This window comes from Macaca thibetana, chromosome 1, assembly GCF_024542745.1.
Source record: "Macaca thibetana thibetana isolate TM-01 chromosome 1, ASM2454274v1, whole genome shotgun sequence".
Classification (NCBI taxonomy): Eukaryota; Metazoa; Chordata; class Mammalia; order Primates; family Cercopithecidae; genus Macaca; species Macaca thibetana.
In genome coordinates this window covers 54,040,366-54,067,579 of record NC_065578.1, presented here as the reverse complement: position 1 = coordinate 54,067,579, position 27,214 = coordinate 54,040,366, and the positions used below count along the sequence as shown (strand labels likewise).

Sequence of the window (27,214 nt, the reverse complement as noted above, 5' to 3'; positions counted from 1 at the left end):
CTGCCTTCTCTTGGAGCGAAGCCCAGTTTCCCCTGGTGCCACACAGTCTGAATGGCAACCAACTGACTTCCGTGTCCCAGAGTAAACGTGCAGAGGGGGTTGAGGGGAGAAGGAGGGGACTCCACACGCTGAACTTCCTGAGTCCCTCTTTCCTACCCAAACTTCCAAATCTCTCACCAAAACAGCATGCACAAAAGGTAAAAGGAGAGTGATCAAATAAGGTCAGGTGGAGTAAGGGCAGGAAGATGGGTCATGGTGAAGGCCAACTATGCCTCAGCTTCCCTGCGTTCAAAGAGCCTTCCCTTCTGCTCTCATCTTCCAGAAAGTTTCGGGGGAAAGAGTGGGCAAAGTGTTCTGGACAGAGAGAGAGAAGTCCTGGGCTCCACCTGCCCTCATCCTTCTCAGGCTGCCCTGTAGCTCTGGGGAGGTGGGTGAGTGCCCTCCCCATGAAGCTGGAGCCACTCTGGACCAGACTGCTGTCTGGTTCTCTTCTGCTTTGCACATGAATGACTGGTTGGCTACATAGAGGACTCTATATAGTCCCAATTCTTTTCCTTCAGAATTATATAAACTGTTTTCTATCATTTATGTTTCAGAAGAGAAGTATGAAATATGCCTGATTGTCTTTTATTTAGATTGCAGGTTCAGTGTCATTTTAGATATGATACTAGCAAGATTTTTATTTTACCTTTGAAACCCAGAAATTTCACCAAACGTTTCATGGATTGGATGGGTATATTAACCTCTCTCCCTCCTGAAACCTCACTAAAACAAAGTAAAGGAATAAAAATGTTAAGGCATATACCCACAAGGACAAAAAGAATAGAAGAAGCAGCAGGAAGAAAAAATATTTTGGAAGTTGAAAAGCAGATGGAAGAATGGTGACTAACCTAGTAGACCTAAGAAAGCTAAACCCCAAATCAGTAGAGGGTAAAGCTAAGAATCCCCCGACTCCAAAAGACTAAGGAATTGGCAGCACCAGGTACCTCTGGAAGTGGGAATGAAGATGAAACCGAAAACAGGGATCGATCTGTATAATATCAGTTTGATAATCTGTATAATATCAGTTTATCTCCCCCACTGTCTGCAGCCAGATGAGTGCCCTTCATTTAGCCTGGCAGAAGATTGGAGATTTATTCTCTGGAGACAGATTCTCTGTTCAGGATGGCACCAGGCATAGTTGAAATCATGAGTACCATATTTAAAACAGGGAATTGGGCTGGGCACGGTGGCTCACGCCTGTAATCCCAGCACTTTGGGAGGCCAAGGCAGGCAGATCACCTGAGGTCAGGAGTTCGAGACCAGCCTGACCAACATGGAGAAACCCTGTCTCTACTAAAAATACCAAATTAGCTGGACATGGTGGCACATGCCTGTAACCCCAGCTACTCAGGAGGCTGAGGCAGGAGAATCACTTGAACCCAGGAGGCGAAGGTTGTGGTGAGCTGAGATCACGCCATTGTACTCCATCCTGGGCAACAAGAACAAAACTCTGTCGCAAAACAAACAAACAAACAGGGAATTAAATAGAAGTTTAATCACTAAATATTGAGAACTGTAGCCTCTTCCCTTCGACTTAGATTCTAGAGCTTGGACAGCCAAGCTTACATCCCCCAGAGAAGCTTGCTCTGGCCAAGGCCAAGAGGAAAGCTCTAACAGTAGTGACATTGGGAATTCACCCAGTGAAAACACCCAGCCTGATCATTCTGTGGTGGAGTCCATAATCAATAAGTACCCCAGAGCCTTCAGAAGGATTTACAGCTGGACAGGGATGCAGCGCCAAGGATCGCCAGACATTCGAGGAAAAACCTCTGATATGGAAGACTGAGGCCAAAATGAACATACAGAAAAATGAGATTTGGAAAAAAATGGGGACAATGTCAAGCAAATAGTCTTAATATCTTCAAAAAGAAGATATTAATCTTTAATCTTTTGAAGATATTTGTCTTAATATCTTCAAAAGATAAGAAAGCACTGCCTTCATGAAACCAGAGCATATTGTTATCAAAGGAACATTCAGAAAACAAAAAATAACTCTTAAAACTTAAAAATATGAATGCAAAAATGAAATTTTCAGTGAGGGAATGGCAGACTATTTCCGGTCACCTGAAAACAATCAGTAGCTCAGATGCGCTCAGGACAGAACCAAGCACAGGGTAGGTTTTTCAAATGAATCAGTCAGTGAAAAAGTGCATAAAGAAATCCTTCACACCTGTGATCGGTCTTCTGGGCCTCCTGGCATAATTCTCCTGAGCCAGGAGCCCAAGTAGAGCAAGGGCTTCATGGACAATGCTGAACTTGAGCCTCAGAGAGAATCACGCCCCAGCCTAACAGTCTGACACCCATGGGGACCTGCTGGTTGGCTTCAGTTTGGCAGCATTCATAAGACTTAGGCCTCACCAGGTCCCCTGGGGTATAAATTCTTCTGTTTTTACAGATGGGAAAACTGAGGTCTGGAAGACAAAGGGTAACTCTTGGTTGGAGATGGATCTAAAAGGGGAACTCATATTCTGTGTAGTTTATCTCATGCACTCTTGTCCTGATTTGTACCATTTTTTCTGATTATAAAACAATATATGCTTATTTTGAAAAACTCAAACATTTCAACAAGATAGAATATGAAAGAATCTGGTAACCCTGCCCTCCACACATAATCATGGCCAACAGTATGGTGCTTAGTCCTCCATATTATGCTATCTACACATATGTCAATGGATTTTAAAGTGGGATCATTATTCCTCTATCTTAAAATATATTTATATGTATCTTACTCTTTCAGATGAAGCTTATAATCAATTTATCCAGTTTCCCCCTCTGGCCCCATCAACCTCTTTAGGATTTGACTTAAGATGTGGACATCACTGGGAAGATTTAATATTTTTCCAATATCATGTCTTTTCATCCAGTTATTCAGGCATTCTTTAACATCTGTTAATGAAGATTTCTATTTTTCTTCATTTATGCCTTAAATATACCAAATTAAGTTTATCCCAAATGTATTTTATCATTTGTGTTGCTAATAAGAATGGGATCTTAGTAAAAAGAACCCTCAAAAATAAAATCAAAAAAAAAAAAAGAAGAAAAGAAAGAAAGAAAAGAATGGGATATTGGCCAGGTACAGTGGCTCACCTGTAATCCCAACACTCTGGGAGGCCAAGGCAGGAGGATCACTTGAGCCCAGGAGTTTGAGACCAGCCTGGGCAACACAGTGACACCCCGTCTCTCTACAAAAAATATAAAAATTAGCCAGGTGTGGTGGCACATGCCTGTAGTCCCAGTTACTCAGGAGGCTGAGGCAGGATGGTCTATTGAGCCTGGGAGGTGGAGGTTACAATGAGCCATGATCATGCCACTGCAGCCCTGGGTGGCAGAGCAAGACCCTGTTTAAAAGAAAGGATGGGATCTTTTTTTTGCCTCAATTAATTTTCCATTTGTTATGGCTGCAGTATAAGAGGAAAATATTCATTTATACACTTGTTGCCTGTCTTTGCCTTAGCTTTACAGTTTTAAAATTAACTATCTTGGAATTTTTTAGTAAACACACATATCATTATCAATTGTAATAACGTTGCTCTTCCTTACCAAAGTTTTCTATTTCTTATTTATTTTTCCTGTCTTATTGCTTTTGCTACAACCTCCAAAACAATGTTAAATAATGCCAATGACACAAGCATCCCCATCTTGTTCTTGACTTCATTGAGAAACCTCTAGTTACTCAATGTTTTTGGCCTTCTCTTTCAAAGCCCTCATCCTCCCCAAGCCTCAAAGGACCTGCTATTTCTCCCCCAGTCTCTATATAAAAATCTCTATCTTACTAGAGGTTTTTGCTAGGGTCTTTGGCAACAGAGGGTGATTTAAGTAACTGTAGTTTCTCTTTCTGGATGTCGTGCATTTTAAGCCTCTGCAAAGAACTTTTTCGTTATATAAATAAGCACAACGGAATTCTGCCAAGGCAGGAGCAGCTGCTAAGGGAAAAGGAAGCTAGCATGTGCAACATGCCTCCAAAACAGCATCGACAGGGGCAGTGGACATTCACCTGTGTCATTCATTCAGTCCTCATAATGGATTCTGAAGGTGATTATTAGTTTACCCTCATTTTTCAGATGAGGGAAGTCTTCTCCGAGCAACTTGCCCCAAGTCACACAGCTAAGTGGCAGACATGGAATTCTAAGCCAGGGTTGGAAATCCTGTAATTCTCACAGGCCTGAGTGTTGGATGTGTTAACAGTGGTGAAGGAGGATGCTGAACACAGGAGAAAGACAGATGTCCAGAGGGAGAACACAGATGTCCAGGGGGAGGTCCTGTGGGGATGGGGCACCCTTCCCTTCCTTAGAGTCTTTTGCTAAGCAAACAGCATATAGACTGGACTTTGCAAAAGAGCAGTTGGGAGGAGTGGCCCTGCAGGAGTCTGGGCATGGTACTTGCCCTAGCACCCCCAAATCCTCACATGGGTGTTGATAAAAGGACATTGCCCATGAAGGGGAAGGACCAGATTCTAGTGCCAGCTCTGTCACTCACCAACTGTGTGACTTTAGGCAAGTTGTCCTCCTATTTTCCCCTCTCTGGTCCTGGTTTTAACACCCCTAAAATAAGGCTAACTACCTTGACTAGAAAGGGGAAGAAAATGCTTTTGCACCCCAAAAGTGTTTCATTTCATATGATTTACCATTGAACAAGGCAGATGAATATATGCATTTATCTCTACTTCCTCCTGCAACCCATTAAAAGTATAAAGGAATTTTTTAAACATAGACCAACAGGAGGGGGCTTCAAGATGGCTGACTAGAGGTGCCGAGCACTTGCCTCCTCCACAAAGAAGGACCAAAAGAGCAAGCAGATAACCACACGTTGCATATAGCAAATGAGAGAACATGGAATTCAGCATAGAACTTCCGAGGCATGGAAGGAGAAGGAAGCGGAGCAGCTGGCCTGGCCGGGATCAGCTCAGAGCCAGGAAAAAGTCCCCAGTGTGGAGAAAGGGTGAGCAAGAGATCCCCCGTGGTCCACATTCCCCCCACAGGCTCCTGCAATCCTACCCACAGGAGAGCCCTCAGGCCTTGCAGGCCCTGAGACTAATACAGGGGACTTCTGGGGGTCCATGTGACAGCATTGTTCCCAAGAGGGAGTTTGCACTGGTCCCACCTATCCCCTGATACCCAAGCAGTTGCAACACAGCACCATTTTGAAAGCCCAGTCCCCACCAGTCTACATCCTGCTCTGGAGCCCTACAGATCCTGTGTCTCCAAATCCCTGGGGCCCTGCTGACATCCCCTCATGTCCACTCAGAGAGCTGCAGTGTTCCAATGCCAGCTGGACCCAGCAGTGTGGACAGGTCCCCAGCATTCTAGCCCATGCAGTATCCTACACCCTGGGGAATGGGCAGGGCAGTGCACTAAATAAGCTGACCTGGGGCAAAGAAAGCTGAAGTTTGTGCTCCCCAGAGCCTGACAGCTAGCTGCCTGGAACCACTGCCACTAACAGCAACCCTACCTCTTCCAGTGGCAGAGCTGCTGCACACCTGCACACTGTTCCAGGCCTGAGGACAGGCCCACCCTACCTGAACTCTGGTGCCCAAATGTGGCATCTTGGGGCCTAAGGATCCACCCACCCCACTTGCCACTGCCAGAGCCCATGTACATTGTCAGGGAGCCCTTAGACAGGCCCACTCTGCCTGTAGCCACTGCAACCAGGGCTTGTGCATGTTGTCCAGGGACCTTGGGGTAGACTAATGCACCTACCCACTGCCCATGCATGCATCTCCCAGGGGCCCAGGGACCTGCCTACTCAGCCTGCCATCACCACTGCTGGCACACACACACCACCCAGGAGCCTGGGACTGGCCCCTCTTGCCCACCACTGCCACTGCTGACACCCACATGAACCACTCAGGGGCTAGAGTAGAAGTGTGGCCCATTGCCACTACTGTCACCACCGATGCCATGCATATCACCCAGGGGCCTAAGGACCCACTGGCTCAGGCCACCACTGCCAACACCAGCACCCAAACACACCACCTGGAGGCCTGAGGACCAGCCCACCCAAACCTGTCTCTGTCAGCACTCACATATGTTAAATAGGGGCCCAAGGACTGATATACCCAGCCCACTGTGCCACCACTGGTCACTGAGGACTAGCCCACCTGGCACCCCCACCCCCAGCAAAGCCTTGGCATAGCCTCTCCTAACAACCACAGCCTAAGCCACTAAGAAACCCAAAGACACCACTGATGCTGATTATAGCTGAAGAAATCATACAGAAACTACATTACTGCATCCACACAGAATCAAAGCCAAGGTACTGTACCCAACCAACACTATATATACATCTACAGGTAAAAGTAATTCCCTATGAAAGACAGTCATAAAATTGGAAAAAGTGACTGTTATACTAGATGCACACATATGAACACAGGGACACAAGAAACATGAACAAGCAAGGAAACATCATATCTCCAAGGAATACAATATTTCTCCAGTAACAGATCCCAAACAAAAGGAAATCTATGAAATGCCTGAAAAATAATTCAAAATAATGATATTTTAAAAATCAATGAGATATAAGAGAAAACAGATAAAAAATACAAAGAAGTGAGGAAAATAATTGATGATCTGAATGAGATTCAACAAAAAGATATCACTAAAAAGGAACCAAACAGAAATCCTAGAACTGAACAATTCAATACAGGAAATTAAAAATACAATCAAGAACTTCAACAATATACTACATCAAGCAGAAGAAAGAATTTTTGAACTTGAAGACAGGCATCTTGAAATAATCTAGTCAGACAGAAAAAAGAAGAAAAAAATTTACAAGATAAAGAAAGTATACGTAACAGAACACCACAATGGAATAAAATATTCTAATTTTGAGAGTTCCAGAAGGAAAAGATTGGAAAAGACATAGAAAACCTATGTAATGAAATAACAGCTGAAAACATCCCAAGTCTTGCAAAAGATATAGACATCCAGATACAGGAAGCCCACAGAACCCCAAATAGATACAATCAAAGGGGCCTTCTCCAAGATACATTACAGTCCAACTGTCAAAAGTTAAAGACTGGTCAGGCATGTTGGCTCACGCCTGTAATCCCAGCACTTTGGGAGGCCGAGGCAGGAAGGATTGCTCGAGCTCAGGAGTTCAAGACCTGCCTAGGCAACACAGTCAGACCCCATCTCTACAAAAACTAAAAAGTAAAAAAATATATATCTAGGCATAGTGGCACATGCCTATGCTCCCAGCTACTTGGGAGGCTGAGGTGGGAGGATTGCTTGAGCCTGGGAGGTCGAGGCTGCACTAAGCCATGATTGCATGACTACACTCCAGCCTAAGTGACAGAGTGAGACCTTGTCTTAAAAAAAAAAAAAAAAATCCAAAACAGCAGAACTCTTACAAGCCAGGAGAGCACAGAATGATTATTCAAAGTACTGAAAGGAAAAAAACAAAAGAAACAAATAAAAAAATCTGTCAACCACAAACACTATACCCAGCAAAGCTATCATTCAAAAATGAAGGCAAAATACATATTTGCAGCACAAGCAAAAACAGGGAATTATTCACCACTAGACCAGTCCTACAAGAAAAGGTTAAGCGAGTCCCACATCTGGAAGGGAAAGAACAACATCTACAATCATGAAAACATACAAAAGATTGAAACTCTCTGGTACAGCAAATACACAAATGAGAAAAAGAAAGTAGTCTAACGTTATCACTACAAAAACCCACCAAACTGTAAAAGTAAACAGTAAAAGAGGAAGAAAGGAACAAAAGATATATAAAACAATCAGAAAACAACAAAATGACAGGAGTAAGTTCTCGCTTATCAATAACAACTTTGAATGTAAGTGGTTTAGATTTCCCAATTAAAAGATATAGACTGGCTGCTGTCTAGAAGACAACTACCTGCTGCCTACAAGAAATTCACTTCACCTGATAAGACACACATAGATTGTTGGAAGTGGAGGGATGGAAAAAAATATTCCACAAAAATGGAAACCAAAATAGTGCAGGAGTAGCTGTACTTATATCAGGCAAAATAGACCTTAAGTAAAAAATAAATAAATAAAAAGAGACAAAGAAAGTCATTATATAATGATAAAGTGATCAATTTATCAAAAGAATATAACAATAGTAAATATATATGTACCAACACCAAAGCACTTAGATATATAAGGCAAATAATATTAGAACTAAAGAGAGAGATAGACCTCAATACAATAATAGCTGTAGACAAGACCCCACTTTCAGCACTGGAAAGATTATCCGACAGACAGTCAACCAAAAAATATGAGACTTAATCTACACTATAGACCAAATGGACCTAACAGACATTTGCAGAACATTTCATCCAACAGCTACAGAATACACAGTCTTCTCATCAACACACGGAACATTCTCCAGGATAGACCATATGTTAGGCCATGAAACAAGTCACACAAATTTTTAAAAATCAAAATCATACCAAGTATCTCCTCAGACCACAATAAAATAAAACTAGAAATCAATAACAAGAGGAACTTTAGAAATTGTACAAATAAATGGGAATTAAACAACATGTTCCTGAAAGACCACTTGGTCAAGGAATAAATTAAGAAAGAGGCCAGGCATAGTGTCTCATACCTGGAATCCCAGCACCTTGGAAGACTGAAGTGGATGGATCACTTGAGCCCAGGAGTTCAAGATCAGCCTGGGAAACATGATGAAATCCTGTCTCTACTAAAAATACAAAAAATTACTTGGGCATGGTGATGTGCACCTGTAGTTCCAGCTACTCAGAAGACTGAGGTGGGAGAATCACCTGAGCCCAGGAAGTTGAGGCTGTAGTGAGCCATGGAAACATAACATACAGCAAAAGCAGTGCTAAGAGGGAAGAAGATTATAGCAATAAATGCTTACATTAAAAAAAAAGTAGAAAGATTTCAAATAAACAACAATGAACCTCAGGGAACTAGAAGGTCAAGAACAAATCAAACCCAAAATTAGCTGAAGGAAAGAAATAAAGATTAGAGCAGAACTAAACAAAATAGAGACTTAAAAAAAAATACAAAGGATCAACAAAACGAAAAGTTGATTTTTTGACAACATAAAATCAATAAACATTTAAGACTTCTAATACTATATTAAATAAGAGTGGAACAAGACAAGGATGCCCACTATCACCATTCCTATTTAACACAGTACTGGAAGTCCTAGCCAGAGCTCAGACAAAAGAAAGAAATAAGAGGCATCTAAATTAGAAATGAGGAAGTTATTATAAATTGTCCCTCCTTGCAGGCAACATGATCTTATATAGAGAAAAACCTAAAGACTCCACCAAAAAACTCTTAGAACTGAGAAATGAATTCAGTAAAGTTGTCAGAATACAAAATCAACATACAATAATTAGTAGCATTTCTATACACCAGTAACTAGCTGAAAAAGAAATCAAGAAAACAATCCCATTTACAATAGCTGCCAAAAAATATACCTAGAAATAAATGTACTAAGGAGGTGAAAGACCTCTATAATGGAATCTGCAAAACACTGATGAAAGAAATTGAAGAGAACACAAACAAATGGAAAGATATCCAATGTTCATGAACTGGAAGAATTAATATTGTTAAAATGACCTTACATAGAATGGTATTATTCTGACACCATTCAATAAATGATGTTAGAAAAACTGAATATCCATAGGAATGAAACTAGACCCCTTACTATATACAAAAATCAACTCAAAATTGATTAAAGACTTAAATGTCAGACCCAAAATTGTAAAACTACTAGAATAAAACATAAGGGAAAAACTTTAGGACATTGTTCTAGGCAACAACTTTATGACTAAGACTTCAAAAGCACAAGCAACAAAAACAAAAATACACAAATGGGACTATATTAAACTAAAAAGCTTCTGCACAGCAAAAGAAACAATAGCGTGAAGAGACAACATGTAGAATAGGAGAAAATGTTTGCAAACTATTCATCAGACAAGAAACTTATATCCAGAATGTTCAAGGAACTCAACAGCAATAATAATAATAATCCTGTTTAAAAAGTGGGCAGGGTGGGTGCAGTGGCTCATGCCTATAATCCGAGCACTTTGGGAGGCCAACGCGGGCGGATCACCTGAGGTCAGGAGTTCAAGACCAGCGTGACCAACATGGTGAAACCCCGTCTCTACTAAAGATACAAAAATTAGCCAGGAGTGATGGTGTACACCTGTAATCCCAGCTACTCAGGAGGCAGAGGCAAGAGAATCACTTGAACCCAGAAGGTGGAGGTTGCAGTGAGCCAAGATCATGCCACTGCACTTCAGCCAGAGCGAGACTCCATCTCAAACAAACAAAAAAAGTAGGCAAAGGACATGAGTAGGCATTTCTCAAAAGAAAACATACAAATGCTCAACAGGTATATGAAAAAATACTTGACATCACAAATCATCAGGGAAATGCAAATCAAAACCCCAATTGAGGGATATCATCTCACCCCAGTTAAGATGGCTACTATCAAAAGACAAAAAGTAACAAATGCTGGCAAGGATGTGGAGAAAAGGGAGCTCTTACATGCTTTTGGTGGGAATGTAAATTATAACAGCCATTATGGAAAACAGTATGGAAGTTTCTTTTAAAAACTAAAAATAGGCCAGGCTTGGTGGCTCACATCTGTAATCCCAGCACTTTGAGAGGCCAAGGTGGGAGGACCACTTGAAGCCAGGAGTTTGAGACCAACCTTAGCAACATAGTGAGACCCTGTCTCTACAAAAAAAAAAAAAAAAAAAAAAAAAACAACTTTTTAAATTAGCCAGGCGTGCCGGTGCACACCTGTGGTTCCAGCTACTAGGGAGAGTGAGGCTGGGGAATCGCTTGAGCCTGAGAAGTCAAGGTTGCAGTGAGCTGTGTTCATACCACTGCACTGTAAAAAAGGAAAAGAAGAGAGAGAAAGAAAGGAGAAAAGGGAAGGAAGGAAGGAAGGAAGGAAGGAAGGAAGGAAGGAAGGAAGGAAGGAAGGAAGGAAGGAAGGAAGGAGGGAGGGAGGGAGGGAGGGAGGGAGGGAGGGGGGGAAGGGAAGGGAAAGGGAGAAAGAGAGACAAAGAAAGAGGAAGAAAGGCAGAAGGAGGGAAGGAAGGAAGGAAGGGAGGGAGGGAGGGAAGGAGGAAGGAAGGAAGGGAGAGGGAGAAAGAAAGAAAGAAGAAAAGAAAAAGAGAAGAGAAGGAAGGAAGAGAAAGACAGAAAGAAAGAAGAAAGAAAGAAAGAAAGAAAGAAAGAAAGAAAGAAAGAAAGAAAGAAAGAAAGAAAAAAGAAAGAAAGGAAGGAAGGAAGGAAGGAAGGAAGGAAGGAAAAAGAGGGAGGGAGGGGGAAGGAAGGAAGGAAGGAAGAAGAGAGGAAGGAAAGAAGGAGAAAGAAAAGGAAGAAAAGAAGAAAAGAGAGAGGAAGGAAGGAAGGAGGAAAGAAAGGAAAGAAAGAAGGCAAGAAAGAAAGAGAGAAAGAAAGGAGGGAGGGAAGGAAGGAAGGGAGAGGGAGAAAGAAAGAAAGAAAGAAGAAAAGAAAAAGAAAGAAAAGAAAAGAGAAGAGAAGGAAGGAAGAGAAAGAAAGACAGAAAGAAAGAGAAAGAAAGAAAGAAAGAAATGGGGGGGAAGGAAGGAAAGAAGGAAGGAAAGAGAAAGAGAGGAAGGAAAGAAGGAGAAAGAAAAGGAAGAAAGAAAGGAAGAAAAGAAGAAAGAAAGGAGAGAAAGAGGAAGGAAGGAAGGAGGAAAGAAAGGAAAGAAAGAAGGCAAGAAAGAAAAAGAAAGAAAGAAAGAAAGAAAGGAGGGAGGGAGGGAAGGAAGGAAGGAAGGAAGGAAGGAAGGAAGGAAGGAAGGAAGGAAGGAAGGAAGGGTAAGGAAAACTGGGGAGACACTTGCCAACTCCTGCCACAAAACCTCAGAAAGATCTAGGAATGGGACGCACAGGTATCTTAAAAAACAGGTGAGGCCAGACATAGAGGATCATGTCAATAATCTCAGTACTTTGGTAGGTCACAGTGGTAGGATACCCTGAGCCCAAGACAAGCCTGGGCAACATAGTAAGACTCTGTCTCTACAAAAATAAAAATAAAAAAGTAGCCAGGCATGGTGGCACACACCTATAGTTGCAGCTACATGGGAGACCAAGGTGAGGATTGCTTTGGCTCAGAAGTTCTAGGCTGCTGTGAGCTATGATTGTGCTACTACACTCCCCCCTGGGTAACAGAATAAGATCCCATCTAGACACGACCTCCCGCTGACTCCTCACCCAGTCAGCAGTAGACTGGAGGTTTGGTTTGTGGATAGATTCCAGGGGGCTAGGAGGAGGTGCACAGTGGAATGTAGGCAGACAGGTCCCACAATGAGAAGAGAGGGCGTAGGAGGCAGTCCATACGCTGAATGAGACAGCCCTGTCTCCTTCCTCTAATCACCAACAACCACAGTTACCCCCACCCAGTACAGAAGATTATTTTCTAGAGAAGCTGAATAGTCCCACAGAAAATACCTAGAGACACTGGCATTTGAGGGTCTCAACAGAAAGACCAGATCCACTGCCAATCACTCACAGCAACTGACAGGCCCCACCCAGACTCATAGTATTATTTAGTGCTTTCCTCTTCAATATGAACAAAAAAGCAAAAGAAAAAAAGGAACTTGAAAGAACTGGAGACAACACAGGAGGGCAAAAGAACTTCAGGAAAACTTAATTAACATCCTTAGATAAAAGAACATACTGCAGCCAGGCACAGTGGCTCACACTCGTAATCCCAGCACTTTGGGAGGCTGAGACGGGCAGACTGCTTGAGCTCAGGAGTTCCAGACCAGCCTGGGCAACATGACGAAGCCTGGCCTCTACAAAAAATACAAAAATTAGCCGGGCGTGATGGTGCATGCCTGTAATCCCAGCTACTTGGGAGGCTGAGGCAGGAGAATCGCTTGAGCCTGCGAGGCAGAGGTTGCAGTGAGCCAAGATTGCATCACTGTGCTCCAGGCTGGGAGTCAGAGTGAGACCTCATCTTAAAAGAAAAAAAAAGAACATACTGCACACCGCATACATGACACAGAACTGGGTGCTATTAAAAGAAGAAAGAAAAGAGCAATCCACAACAAAAGAACTCTTGGAAATGAAAAAATATGATAGCCAAAATTTTAAAAGTAATAGTAGGGTAGATAAGGGCAAGAAAATTTTACCAGAAAGTAGAACAAAAAGGTAAGATGGAAAATAAGAAAGGAGAGGAAAAAAAAGGTAAGAAAACTAGGGTGCCAAACCAGGGCATCTAACATTCATCTAAAAGAGATACGTGAAAAGCAGCAGAGATAACACAGAGGATAGGAAATCGTCAAAGACAAAACTCAAAAGATTCTCTCAGAATAGAAGGTGCTGAGTCTCCAGATGGAGGGAACCCACTAAGTACCCAGCACAAAGGATGAAACAGACCCATGCCAAGACGCATCCGAACAGGAAGTACAAAGAGAAGATCCTGAAAGCTTCCAGGAAGGAAAATGCAGGTCACATACACAGCACGGAAAACCAGAATGGCATAAGACTTCTCAACAACCATATTTGAAGCTAGGAGGCTACGAAAGGCCTGCAAAATTCAGAGGGAAAATTATATCCAACCTAGAATTTTATTTCCAACCAAACTATTGATCAGATATGCAGAAAGGAAAAATAAACTTTTTCAGGCATACATTCTATCAAAAATCTTACCTTCCTTGGCCCTTTCTCAGGAACCCACCAAAACAAGGGGGTAAGTTGAAAAGGAGGAAGACACAGCACAACTTTGATAAAAAATAAAATATTTTTTGAAATTACATTTAAAAGCTGATTTCTCCTGAGAAATCTGGTCCTCAGAATCTAGTCCTCATGTCCTCACCATAATTTCAAAACAAAAACAACAAAAAAAAAAAAAAAAAAAAAAAAAAACTGGATTCTAACGCGCATGTTTGTCAACATTGTAACATTTCTGAAATTGTTATTATATTGCAATTGATGGCCTCTTAGGTCAATAAAATATGGCAGCAGCTAACATTTACAAGCTGTTGTATAGTTTGCCACAGTATTTAATGTACTTTTCCCTTCTTAGGCTTTGCAACCTCCTGAAATGAGTTTTAGCAACCCCCATTATGAACACCAAGAAACAGATTCTACGTGGTGAAGCCACTGAGAGCTGAGACTGGACTGTGTGGGCTCCAAGTGGCGGATTTAGGGTCGATTGAGTACCTTTTCCTTACCAAGGGTTTTCAGCAGATCATTTCATTTGGGTCTCCTCAAATATCTGCTCTTTTGACAGCTGAAGGAAATGAGGCTCAGCGAAGTGATACAGCATGCCCAACCTCCCATGTCCAGTAAGTGGCAGAGCCAGGATCTGAACGTGAACATCCCTCCACTGCCTCTGCTATTTGGCTGGCATTAGGGGCAGAAGCTGTGTTCCCATGGGAACCAAACATGGGGAGCTACCAACCCACCCCAGAGTAAGAACCCACCACCACCCTCACCCCTTCGCCTGCAGCTCCAGCTGCACTCACTGCATAAGCATGTCCCGGGCCAGGTCTGAGAGGTAGCGTTTGGATCCACCCAGGAATAGGGACCGGTATCGCTGCCGCCTGTCCTTTGTCTCCATCAGCCAGGTGTTGAGGTAGCGGCCCACACCTACTGGGTTCTACAACAGGGAGAGGATGGCAGGACATTAGCAAGCCTGGCTTGGAGACTGCGTCTCGGCTTCCTCTCCTCCTCTTGGATGCTTCCCTACTCCATCTGTTATGAACTGAATTGTGTCCCCCAAAAAGATATGTTGAGGTCCTAACCCCGAGCAACCACAGTACCTCAGAATGTGACCTTATTTGGAAATAAGGTTGCTACAGACATAATTAGTTGAGATTAAGTCATACTGCAGTAAGGTAGGCCCTTCATCCAATGTGACTGGTGTCCTTTTAAGAAGAGACACACAGGAAGACAGCCATGCCAGGATACAGATTGGAGTGATGACTACAAGCCAAGGAACATCAAGGATTGCTGGCCACCACCAGAAGCTACAAAGAAGCAAGGAAGGATTCTTCTCAATAGGTTTCAGAGGGAGCGCAGACCTGCAGACGCCTTGATTTCAGACTTTTCGCCTCTAGAACTGTCAGAGAATATTTCTGTTGCTTTAAGCCACCTAGTTTGTGGCAGCTCTAGGAAGGGAATACAGCATCCCACCCAGATATCGGGGTCACAGATCTTAGAAGCACCAATAGAGAGGTTGGGAAAGGAGATGTAACTTGCCCAAGGTAACATGGCAAGGGCAGAATAAAGGCAGGACAAGAACCCAGCCATCTGCGGAGCAGTCCTGAGGGGTGGGCTGGGGAGATGTTAGAACCCAGGAGCTAGTCCCGTGCTAAACACAAGTTGCCTCCTACAAGGGAGAAGCCTGTTTCATGAGGCGCCCAGGTTTCGGGGGTACAAGTAGAGGGGCTCTCCCACCCTGTGGGGTGTGGCCAACTGAGCCGCCAGAACCCAGACCTCACATCAGCCCTTCCCACTTCACAGTGGCTGGCTCTGTGGTAGCAGCAGGGTCATCTGGCTCTGGTCTAAACATTTCACTTGGGGGCTCTCAGGTAAAGACTTTCTCCCCTGCAGGGGGTGCAGGCTAGAGGTGGAAAAAGGAAGGATTCAGGGACAACCAGCCGGTCCTCACAAGAATTGGTCACTGGGGTCTGGGCACGCTGAGGACCTTGCCACCGTGTGGGAAGGTAAGGAGGTGAGGTGGCTGACCTGTGCTACTGGAAGTCAGTCAGGATAACAGGCTATCTAATTGGGGGTGGGGGTGGGGGTGGGAATGGCAGGGATTCTTGGGGTGCTGGAAATAAGAGCTGTTAAATGTTCTGGGAGGTAGTTACGGCCATCATGTGGTAATTCATGGAGCTGTGCGCTTAGGACTCAGCGCCTTTCTCTATGATTATTAGACTCCAATAAAAGGTGCATTTACAAACTGAAGAGGGGTGGAGTAAGAAACAGAATGAGGTCAAAGCCCAAGGCCAAGAATTTAGCTGGTTTACAAGAACACTAACTAAAGATTACATTGCACACTTGGGGATGGCTGCCTCTGGAGATGAGGAAGAGAGTGGGAAAGGGAAGGGGACAGAAGGGGGCCTTGCTCAGCGAGGGACAGGAAATGCACCAGCTTCACCAGCTGCCCCTGAGGCCCAAGAAAAACACAGAGAATGGAAGGAGCGTTTCTCTAGAATGGCATGGCTGCAGTGGGATGTTTCTTAGCTCATTGGTTCTCAAAGTGTGGTCCCTGCAATAGCATCATCCCCATCACCTGAACTTGTTGGAAATGCAAATTCCCATGTCCCATCCCAGGCCTACTGTACCAGAAGCTCTGGCATGGGGCCCAGCCATCTGTGTTTTAACAAGTTCTGTAGGTGAGGCTACTATCAGTTCAAGTTTGAGAACCAATGCCTTAGGAAAATAAGACAGTGGGAGTGGACCTCAGGTCCCTTGGGGAAAAGAAAGGGGAGGCATATGGCTCACTCAAAGCATCGGTTACCTGGGCACAAAGAGGCTTTGGTGTTGGCTATAGAGGCAGGAGACAGTTCCCATGTATCCCTCACCCCAGACCCACTCACCCAGCTTCCCATAATCATCTGAGAGGACTTTGCGCCTGACCCCTTGGAGGTCAACAGGAACGGGGGCTGGTTGACGGATTTGCATTTCTTCTCTTGTGGAAGCCAGAAACTGGGGCCAGATGTGGCCTACAAGTAAGGAAGGAAGGCTGAAATCTGAAGAGGCTCTGGCAGTGTCAGCCTGGGCTCAGGGCAGGTGAGGACTCTGGCCAGCTGACTCCATCCATCCAGCAGCCTGGGTCTTGAGCCAAGGATGGTGGAGGTACCCAGCTACCTCTGAGCAAAAGGGCTCTCATGACCCATGCCACCCATCTAACAAACACCCGTCACAGCCTGATGCCTCTTTTTAGGTGCCCAAGGGTCTTCATTGTCTGGTGAGGCCCGGAGAGCTGAAGACCCTATTTCTGAGGAAGGAGACCACACCACACCACACCACTCCAAGTTCCAAGCAGACTTGGAGCCAGATGAGCTGGGTTCCAATCCCAGCCCCTTCTCACCCTTGCTGGGGGAACTTGGCCAATCCCTTTCCAGGTCTGGGCTTCAGTTTCCTTTAGTGAAATGCAAATGATAATTCCTACCTCAGACGGGCTGTAAAATGCCTAGCAGGGGCAGACCCTGCTTTGGGGGCCTGCTCAGACTCCCAGAGAACTGCTTTAACACCAGGGCCCAGCACACCACTCCCTTGGATGGAGCAGGTGGGCAGGCCCTCCAGTGGGTAGACTGTACTCTGCCCTGCTCCAGTTTCCCCTGCCCATCCTCCAACGCTCTGAGGCCAGAGGAGGGAGGCACAGGGGGAAGGTTGGCATTGGCTGGGGGCTTCCTGGGTACCAGGCACCATGCTGTAGGCTCCGAGTACAGGGCCCCAGCTAATTCTCACAACCACTTCTCCATCTTCATAGGACAGGGGTGTAAACCGAGGCCCAAACAAGGTCTCACCTAAAATGTCCCAACGTGCAAGACCGGGACTGGAAACCAAGTCAGTCTGATCCCAAGACTGAGTTATTCCCCATGAAATAAGGCACACTACCCCATGCCCAGCCCCGGAAGGAGAGCTGCCCTCCGAGAGAGGAAGGCCAGCCACAGGAGCGAACTCACCAGCGTGCGGGGGCACTGGCTGAGGCTGGCCCAGTAAATCCTCTCTGTAGGGGTTTTTGGGTTGCGGGGAAGTTTAGAAAAAACCCCATGCTTCTTGTTGTGACGTGAGTTAAGTTCTTCTACGAAGCTCTTGAAATTCATCAGTTCCCTGGGCTTTTTTTTCTGAGAAAAGGAGAGTAAAAGCAATCTGTTACGCCAGGAAAATCAGAGCTCCTTTCTCAACCCTCCCCCGCAACCAGAGAAAAGCATTGGGGCATCACTTACTATCCTGCTGTGCAGACATCCCGGAGGTCAGGCCAGCCTCGAGGCCACCCTGACCTGGGCTGGTGGACATAGTCTTCCCCCAACCAGCAGGTTGGGACGGTGTTAGTCTCTTGCACCATGCACCTGCCACACCCTACTGCCCAGCTCCTTTTCATCCATTTCTTCTTTCTTTCATTTGTTGGACATGTATTGAGTCTGGCACCATTCTAAGCAGGAACGATGTCTTAAATATTTAAAACCACAGTGACTGGAGGAGCACAGAGGATTTGGGGGGCAGTGAAACTATTCTGTATGATACTAAAATGGTAGCTGCGTGTCACGCATTTGGCGAAACCCACAGGATGTCCACCACGTGAGTGAATCCTAAGGTATGCCACGGACTTGCAGCGATAATGATGTATCAGTGTAGGTTCTTCAACTGCAGCAAACGGACCAGGCTGCTGTGGGATGTTGATCGTGGGGGAGGCTGTGCGTGGTATGGGGAGGGCAGTGGGTACATGGGAACTCCTTATACTTTCCACTCAATTTTGCTGTGAACCTGAAACTGATCTTAAAAAAAAAAAATTCTAACAAACAAAAGCTAACAGCGTGGCCTGGGCACTGGCCAGTCAGAATGGGCACTGGCCACAGTGCCTGAGGAGGGTCCCTTGACCCCTGCCATAGCTGGTCATGGGGAGGTCTGGGGGGCTCCAGGGAGCAGCCAGGTCGAAGGCTGAGAGCTCAGTGGCTACCTGCCAGCTGGTCCTGAGGTCCTTCTACGTTAACCTCCACCCTCCTAAGCGCTCCTGAGCTCTGCCATAGCACTCATGGCTGCTCACACTCGAGAATTTTTTTCTTACTCATTGATGACTGAGTTTCTTTCCCCACTAGAATGTAAGTTCCGCAAGGGCTGCTTTCCCCTGCACCTCGCCTACTACCTGACTTAATTATACCCACTGCGAGAATGCGCAATGGAGACAAGATAAACAGGGAATTAGACAAAACTTAATTCCAGTGGCCACGAGCACAAAGCAAGAGCACTGTGAGATCACATCACAGGGACTTGACGGGGGTGGGAAAGGAAGCCATCAAGATAAAATTCTACCTCAATTTCCCCTCCTGGGCCTCCTGTTCTCTGCTTTGTTAATAGCACTGGCACTAATCCAGCCAGCTTGGTCTATAATGCCTGCCGTTTCCAAAATAGGAGGACGTCCCCCGCTTGTGCCATCAAGGTTCCTCATGACCAAGCTCCCCTGGCACTGTGGGCCATCTTCACTTCCTGGGCACTTCATGCCAGTGCAGAGGAGAGAGCTGGCAGTGAAGTCAGACAGATGTCCTTGGGTTCAAATCCCAGCTCTGTTCCTTCCAGCTGGGTGACCAGCCTCAGTTTTCCCTGCCTAACATGGTAAGCCAGATCTGGCCCTGGCTGTGAGAGTGAAGTGAGGGGGTGTAGGGACGGCCTGATGTAGAGCCTGGCGCACAAGCTGGTGTTCCTGGTGCTGAGTAGTGAGGCCTGTCATCCTGCAGGGGCATGGACTAACACCCTCCACCATCCCAGGTACACACCTGCATGGAGTAGTGCCCATAAGGCAGTGGCTTGCTCCGATCACCAGAAAAAGTGTCATAGGGGCCGCGGGTGCCGACGGATCGTGCCACGTATGTCTCAAGGTCACTTTTGAAGGAGTAGGTGCCGGGTCCCAGACCACTCCCCTAGAGCACAGCAGAGGTGATGAGGCCTGCAGGAGAGCTCAGCTGCCCCCTCTGCCCTGGGAGTGCCCCTGCAGGACGGGAAGGCAGGCAAGGCCTGGCCAGCCAAGGGGGTACCTGATGAGGCCGGGGGTCCGGCTTGTTGCTCATCCTGCACATGAGGCCCTCGGAATGGGACCGGTTCCAGGCATTCTCCTCCAGCTTGGTGTATGGGTTGCCCTTCTCCCCATAATTTCCAGGGCCTGGATAGTAGTTCTGTGGGGCAGGGGTGGGGGCATAGAGGCTGTCAGAACCACTCCTTGTGCCTGAGGAACAAACACCTGAGACTGCCATCCCCAAGAAGGGAATGGGATTTTCAGGGTGCCCGCTTGCTACCCGCCCTCCGACACACAGCATTGTTTCCCGTGAGCGTCCACCACTGCTCACACCTTCACCTCCAAGTTCAGCCTCTTCCCCAGGGCTCCACTGGCCTGACCAAGTTATATCTCACTGCTTCCTCCTTACATTGCACATTTTGGCCAACATAGCGGACTTCTTGCTGCTTCTCAAGCACATGCCATTCTGCCCAACCTTCTTCCCTCATTGGCTCATGCTGTAACCACCACCCGGAATGCCCTTCCTGCCCTCTTTGCCTTGGACAGTTCTACTGCTTCTGCAAAGCCAGCTCAAATGTCATCTCTCCTGGGAATGAAGGCTTCCTCCCACTACCACCTGAGATAGTTGCCTGCTTCAGTGGATTCGGCAATTCCAACCTTCACACAGAGGTGCCCTGCGTGACATGAGGGCTTTCTCAATGTGCTGTGAACAGCGCTGTGACAGGGAAGGACTCCCATTCTGGGTTCAGATCCTGGCTCTGCTGCCTCCTAGCTGAGTGACCCTGGGCCTTCTGAGTCTCATGGTCCATACTGGTACCATAGGATAGGAATACTTTCTTCCAGGTAATGGCGATGAAGTTACATACTGTCTGCAAGCAAGGGAAGGAGGTTGGGCGGAATGGCATGTGCTTGGAGAGCAGCGAGGGGCCCACCATATCAGAGTGTGGGACGCAGGGAAGAGGCAGTGAGACATAGCATGGACGGGCCAGTAGGGCCCTGGAGAAGAGGCTGAACTTGGAAGTGAAGGTATGAGCAGTAGTGGAGGCTCACGGGCAACAGTGTCTGGCACAGAGTGGACACTGACACACGATAGTGTGGGGTGGCTGAATGTCTTGAGGGGCAGGAGGAGAGGTTAGGAACTGGTTGGAATGACCGTCTGGGACCTGGGCTGCCAGGGTCAGAAGGGTGATTTTGTAGGCCGAGTGAAGAGAGCAGTCCACCTGGCAGAATGCTTTCTGCTGCTCTGCACCTTTTAGCCACGCGGGGTCACTGCTGCTCCATCGATGGCTCGGCTGTGCCCTACCTCTGAGCCTGGAACCTGGCCCTGGGGAAACAGGATGGGGCGGGGAGGGCAGGGACCTCTGCATGGGGAGTCAGGTCACTGAGGGCATCAGATTTGTTTGCTCCCAGAGGAACGGGACTACATGTCTCCTTCCCGGGTTCCCATGTATGCTCTGGAGAAAGCCCCCGAGGATAGCTGGATCCCGGAATGGTGTGTTAGGTGCTTCACAAGCCTTAACATCTTGGTCCTGGCAGTGACTGGGGGAGACCAAGTCAGCACCATCCACAATTAACAGATGGGGAAACTGAGTCTCAGAGAGGCAAACTGTATGTGTCAGGTCCCACCTCCAGAAAGAGACAGCATGAGAGTTTCAGCTCCAAAATCCATAACCTTTCTGAGCCTCTACTGTTTGCCGGGCTCTGTGGAAAGCACTGGGGTAGGTGGGCAGTGAGCACCACAGGACCTGGGAGACTTTGAAGATGAGGGTTATACCAAGGGTGAAAATGGCCCTGCTCCTGGAGCCCAGAGGCAAGCCCAGCACTGGGCACTTTGTCAAGATAATCCCATTTCTTCCTTAAAACCTTCAGGTTCAGAGGTTCAGCATCACACTTGGGCTGATGGGAAAGTCTATAGTTTTAACTAGAATGTTATGTTGTCTGAGCTTTGGGGATTCAAACAGGAATGATTAATTGAAGAGGGGGAGTGTGGAAATGAATGAATCATCACTTTTAAGTTTTGTTTTGTTTTTTTTTTCAGGCTGGACTTTGAAAAATGAGAAGGATCCCCAAAAGATAGGTATAAGGGAAGGTGGGAAGGTCCCCCACTCAAAAAGAGCAAAGGCAGGAAGGAAATAGAGTCATGCTTGTCCCCCTAGCTCCCCTGCCATCAGCTCGGCTGAGTTCCCACACCCAGGCCCTGGCCTCCAAAGAGACGCAGGGAGCAAAGTCCAAGAACTATAGGGGCCAAGCCTGTGGATGAAATGCAAGGTAGATGTTGGACACCTGGGATTCAAAAGCCTGCTTCTGCCAGTTGATAGCTTCATGACCTTGGGCAGTAGGTTACTTAACCAATCTGTACTCCATTTTTCTCATCTGTAGAATGGACATAATCATAGGGTTGTCATAAATATGAAATTAATTAGTATGTGGTAAGTGCTATGCTACATGTCCACTATTATTACTTTAGATTGGATGGTAATGACATTTTCAAATGCTCCAGGTATTCCCTCTCCCTAAGTTACAGTTACAGCTTCTGCACCTGAAGATGCATCTGCTCATCCCCAGACCGTGTCAGGAGTAATTTCCAGCCTTCATAGAAGCATTCCCAGTGGCGAGGTGTAGGAGAAAGAGCCTGGCTCTGGGGTTGGACATTCCCATGTCTGCATCCCAGCTTGCCCACTTGGCAGCTGTGCATCCTGGGGCAAATTTGCTTATCTTCTCTGAGCCTCCAGGGCCTCATCTGGAGTGGTTGCAAACAATTAAGAGAGAATGTTTTGGAGCACCTGATACTCAGGATGCATGCACTTATTCAGTCCACAAATACTTATTGTGTGCCTGTGTGTGCCAGGCACTGCTAGAACCTCAGAATGCTGCAGTGAAGGAACCAGGCCGACGTGGTCTGCCCTCAGGGGCTGCTGTCCAGTGGGGAAGGGACGCTAAACACACAACCACAGTGGAGACTCCTAGGAAGGGAGACACCACCTAGTGGGGCCGAGGGAGGCTTCTGGAAGCTGAGAGTCGCGGGATGAGTAGGTGTGCCCAAGGAGAAGAGGCTGCCAAGGGAGGAAGGGCATTCCTAGCAGAGGGAACAGCAGGGGCAAACCATGTGAAAGAGCATGGCCCATGTGAGGGGCTGGGAGAAGGATAACAGAGTGTCCAGCACAGAGAGGTCGAGGCCAACAAACTGCAGCCCTGACTCCCTCAGTAGGGGGTGACTCCTGCCTTCTCCCTCATGCCCTTACTGAGTGTCAGCCTCACTCAGTGTCCTCCTGATGGGATCATCATCCCCTGGCGCTGCCACCCCCACCTCTCAGCACCATCGCCTCCTCCAAATCCTGGCCCTCACGAGGGTATTCCTCTAAAAAGGTAAATCAGGTCCTCCTCCTGTCAAAGCCCTCCACTGCCCTCTGGCAGCACCTGGAATAACACCAAGGCCCCACCTTGGCTGTAGGGTCCTCATGACCCAGCCCTCTGCCCTCTTGCTTGCCTCCTCTCTCCCTCAGCCAGTGCCCTCTGGCCACACTGGCCTCCGGCCTGCCGGTCTGATTCGACAAGCATGTTCCCACTCTAGGCCTTAGCCTCTGCTGCTCCCAATGCCTGGAATGCTCTACCAGACATTGCAAGTCTCCATTGCTCATGACCTGTAGGTTTGCTCAAATGTCACTCCTCCCAGAGCACGACTATGCTCTATCAATTGCACCCCCATCACTGCCTGTCCCTTCCCTGTCTAATTTGTGCTCATAGCCCTGCTTATATATGTATTACACTTCCTTTTTTGTACTACTGTTTCTACTGCTAGGACATCTACTTCATGAGAGCAGGGACCTTGTCTTTATCACTGCTAGATCCCCAAGGCCTAGGACAGTGTATGCCACTTAGGAGGTGCTTAATCCTTATTCCTGGCTGGTCGGATGGATACATAAGTGAATGAATTTGTTGAGCACCCAATGTATGCCAGGCTCGGGACTCCAGAGATGAGAACACCTACCCCAATGAGTCCTCGGAAGCGAACCTCCCCAGAGCTGAGCAGCCCCCGGGTGCTACACGGTTTCTCCTGCAGCTGTTCTAAGAAGTCTTTGACATTGTAGGAGCCGGGCCCCAGCTTTTGCTCCTATGCCAAGAGAAGAGAGAAAATGAAAGCCTTAAACCTGGGAAAGTCCACACAGGAAAAAGCCCAAGGCATGATGATATTCCTTAAAGGGTAATCTCCATCTGGCCTTGGAAGGACACTGAAGGCCACACGGAGCAGCCGCAGTGGACAGGAAGACCCGGCACCAGAGAGGGAGAGGCATGGCCCCAGAGGCCTCACCTGCAGCCGCTTCTCTTTCATGATGGCCTGGTACTGGAAGTGGGGTAGCTGGGTCAGCTGCGTGGCTTCCTGGGCCTTGGCCCAGCCTGTGTCCACCTCCTTCATCAGCTTATTCTTGCTGAAGCAGGTCTCCTTTGAGCTGTAAGTCCCCGGGCCTATGTGGGACTGAGTCAGAGTGTGGTCAGAGCTGTGACAGCCACGCCCGCCCCGTCCACCCACAGAGCAGGCCCTCACCAAGCCACCACCCTGACCCGGAGGAAGGGAGTAGGCAATCCCCCCTGTGGCTCCCACCCTCAGCACCAAGGCTGGCATCAACAGGCTTGGCACTCAAGGTGCAATCACGACATCCTCTATCACTGCCCCTCACTGCAGGGAGGTATAATAGCGCCTTCAAGAGCCCAGCAGTAGTCAGTGCACAAGCTGGAAGTGGTGCAGTCCCTCGTTTATCAAACACTGGAAGCCCCCACGGTGGGCCCAGCTCCCTGCCGGAAGACGGTAGAAGGTACGCCCCTTCTACAGCTCAGCTCATCCACCACAGTAGGCAGCTCTAAGGGGCGGCGCTCAGGCCTTGTGGGAGGAGTCAGGGAAGCTGTGCAAACTCACCACTTGGGTAGAATAACGCATGGAGTATGGGGCCTCAGTGAAGGTGCTGAACTTCTTCCGGTTGGGATAAACAGCAGAGATGTCAAACCTAGGGAGGGACGGTGGCCCAGTGAGAGCCCCGTGCCTGGCACCCGGCCTTGGCGTGGGCAGTTCTGGAGCATGGGGGAGTTGGCTGCCCAGGAAGGTGACTTTGGAGCAAGCTCATGAAAGAAAAGCAGTGGAGTTGCAGTGGCTTCGAATGTTCCAGGCTGCTCTGGCCCCACCCCACCTGTCAGCTCCTCCTCCCAGCTTCATTTTTCTCCACAGTCCTTATCAATACCCAACGTTTTACAGATATACATACTTTTGTTTATTATTCACCCACACCCCTCACAGAAAAGAGCAAACTCTGTGAGTACAGGGGTTTGCTGTTGTGTTCACTGCTGTAGCCCCAGATCCTAGAACTGTGCCTGGAACATAGTAGGTTAGAGAGAGAAAGAGACAGAGTGGAATATGAATGAATGGAAGACAGACACCTGGGCTGAAATCTCACTTACCACTTCTGAGCTGAGTGGCCTACTATGGACCAGGCCATGTTACCTCTCTAAACCTGGCACATAGTAGGTGCTCTTGAATGGTTTTAAAGAACTCACTTAGAAGCTAAAAGAACCCTGGGCAGGAAAGAGCAGTAAGTATGAGGGGGAGAGAAAGCCCAGCCCCTCCTCATTGCCGCCCCTGCCAGGCTCAGCCGTGTGTGTAGGTGGACACCCTCTCTCCCGAGGCCAAGGGTGGCTTCGGGGTGGGCAGCAGCTGCCTTGGACCATGGGCATGAGCCCAGGACGCAAATGGGCCCCACCTGTGGCTCTGCACCCCAAAGGGCGCCCCGGTGAACCATTTAGTGGCCATGGAGCCGGCGCGGTTCCAGCCACGAGCTCCGGCGGCATCCTGGCCTTCCCTCAAGGCAGGCCTGCGCTCCGACCGCCTCCGCTGCTGCCACGGCAACGTGGGCCTTGTGATGCGCCCCGTAGGCCGCGCCCTCGCCCACGTGGCGCCCCCACCGGCGTGCGCACGTAGCGGGCTGATTTTTCCCTTGTCCATGCACATTTTCAGGGTCCTTCCCTGGCCCCTGCAGATATAATGGCCCTTCTTGTATTTACTATGGATGCCAGTGGGTGGGGTCTTACAGCCATTTGTTGAGCAAGTATTTCTGATTTTTGGCTTTATCCCAGAGCCCTGCATGGAGCCTGCCTAGGCTCAGAAAGAACCTTTTAATGTTCACCTTGTGCTGATGGGAAACAGGCCCACAGAGAGGGCAGACTTGGGCAAATGACATCCCAGCTCCTTCTCCATTTCGGGAGTCAGGGGAGCCGAAGTAAGGGGGAAAGGGCAAGGAAAGCCAGAGGGTGGAGGGCTGGGCAAGGCTGCAGGGGCAGTCAGGATTCAATCGGCCCCTAGACGTCCCTGGCACCCACTCTGGGCAAACACCATGCAGAATGCCTGGGACCCAGATGTGGTCCTTGCCCTGAAAATAATGGGGGAAGCAATGACCACATACTATGGTCAGGTCCATGAGAGAGGGAGGCCTCTGACCCAGCCCGTGGGTAGGTAGGTCAGGGAAGACTTCCTGGAGGAGGAGAATTCCAAACTCAACATTGAAGCATATGGATGACTTTCTTTTTGTTTGTTTGTTTGGTTTTTTTGAGACAGAGTCTGGCTCTGTCTCCCAGGCTGGAGTGCAGTGGTGCGATCTCGGCTCACTGCAAACTCCACCTCCCAGGTTCAGGCCATTCTCCTGCCTCAGCCTCCCGAGCAGCTGGGACTACAGGCGCCTGCCACACGTCCGGCTAATTTTTTTGTATTTTTAGTAGAGACGGGGTTTCACAGCGTTCGTCAGGATGGTCTCGATCTCCTGACCTCGTGATCCGCCCGCCTCGGCCTCCCAAAGTGCTGGAATTACAGGCGTGAGCCACCGCGCCCGGCCCATGTGGATGACTTTCTAAGTAAAGAAAGGAATTGAGGGTATGGACCCCACCCAGGGCATAGTCAGTTCTCTCTTCCCTCCTGCCTTACCCCCCAACCAGTGCTCCACAGCCATGCTCTGAGATTGTCTAATTTCTCCCACGATGGCCTGTGATCTTCCCAAGGGTCTTAGGCCCAAAGGTGGGGCAGAGATTCATATCCCATTCCATGGTGACAGGATTGAAGCCAGAGAGGTGTAGGTTGTACCAGAGGTCCTGCTTCCAGCCCATGGTGAAGCTGAACCAGAGGCACAGTGGGTCTTCTGCCAGGCCCCACCCAATGCCCTTCTGACATCCCAAGCTAGTATTTAAATAAGAAGTGCGGCTCCCCAGCACAGCTGAGAGCTGGACTCTTGGGCTCCAGGCCTGGCGGGCACATGGCCACTGCTGGCAGAGCGTCTGCACTGCACCACTGAGCTGAGGGTCAGAGGTGGCAGGCCTCAGGAACATGCACAGAACGGAGAGCCTGGGTCATCTAAGCAGACTCTGCCCTTCCCAGCTGTGGGAACTTGAGCAAGTCACTTCTTTCTCTGAGTCACAGCATTATCGGTTTCATTCTATAAAATGAAAGTAATCATCT

At 47.7% G+C, this 27,214-nt stretch overlaps 1 protein-coding gene across 1 annotated transcript in view; it reads right to left on the bottom strand.

Moving 5' to 3' along the window:
- LEXM (lymphocyte expansion molecule) overlaps nt 1-25,720 on the bottom strand; it is a 31,896-nt gene extending 6,176 nt beyond the window's left edge. The window contains exons 1-9 of the mRNA XM_050779571.1: nt 25,473-25,720; nt 24,638-24,725; nt 24,035-24,199; nt 23,714-23,836; nt 19,748-19,885; nt 19,490-19,633; nt 17,681-17,842; nt 16,589-16,714; nt 14,507-14,640 (exon numbers count right to left, since the gene is read on the bottom strand). Coding sequence (XP_050635528.1) covers nt 14,507-14,640; nt 16,589-16,714; nt 17,681-17,842; nt 19,490-19,633; nt 19,748-19,885; nt 23,714-23,836; nt 24,035-24,199; nt 24,638-24,725; nt 25,473-25,720 — 1,328 coding nt within the window. The remainder of the gene's footprint in view (nt 1-14,506; nt 14,641-16,588; nt 16,715-17,680; nt 17,843-19,489; nt 19,634-19,747; nt 19,886-23,713; nt 23,837-24,034; nt 24,200-24,637; nt 24,726-25,472) is intronic.
- Nucleotides 25,721-27,214: the final 1,494 nt, after the last annotated feature.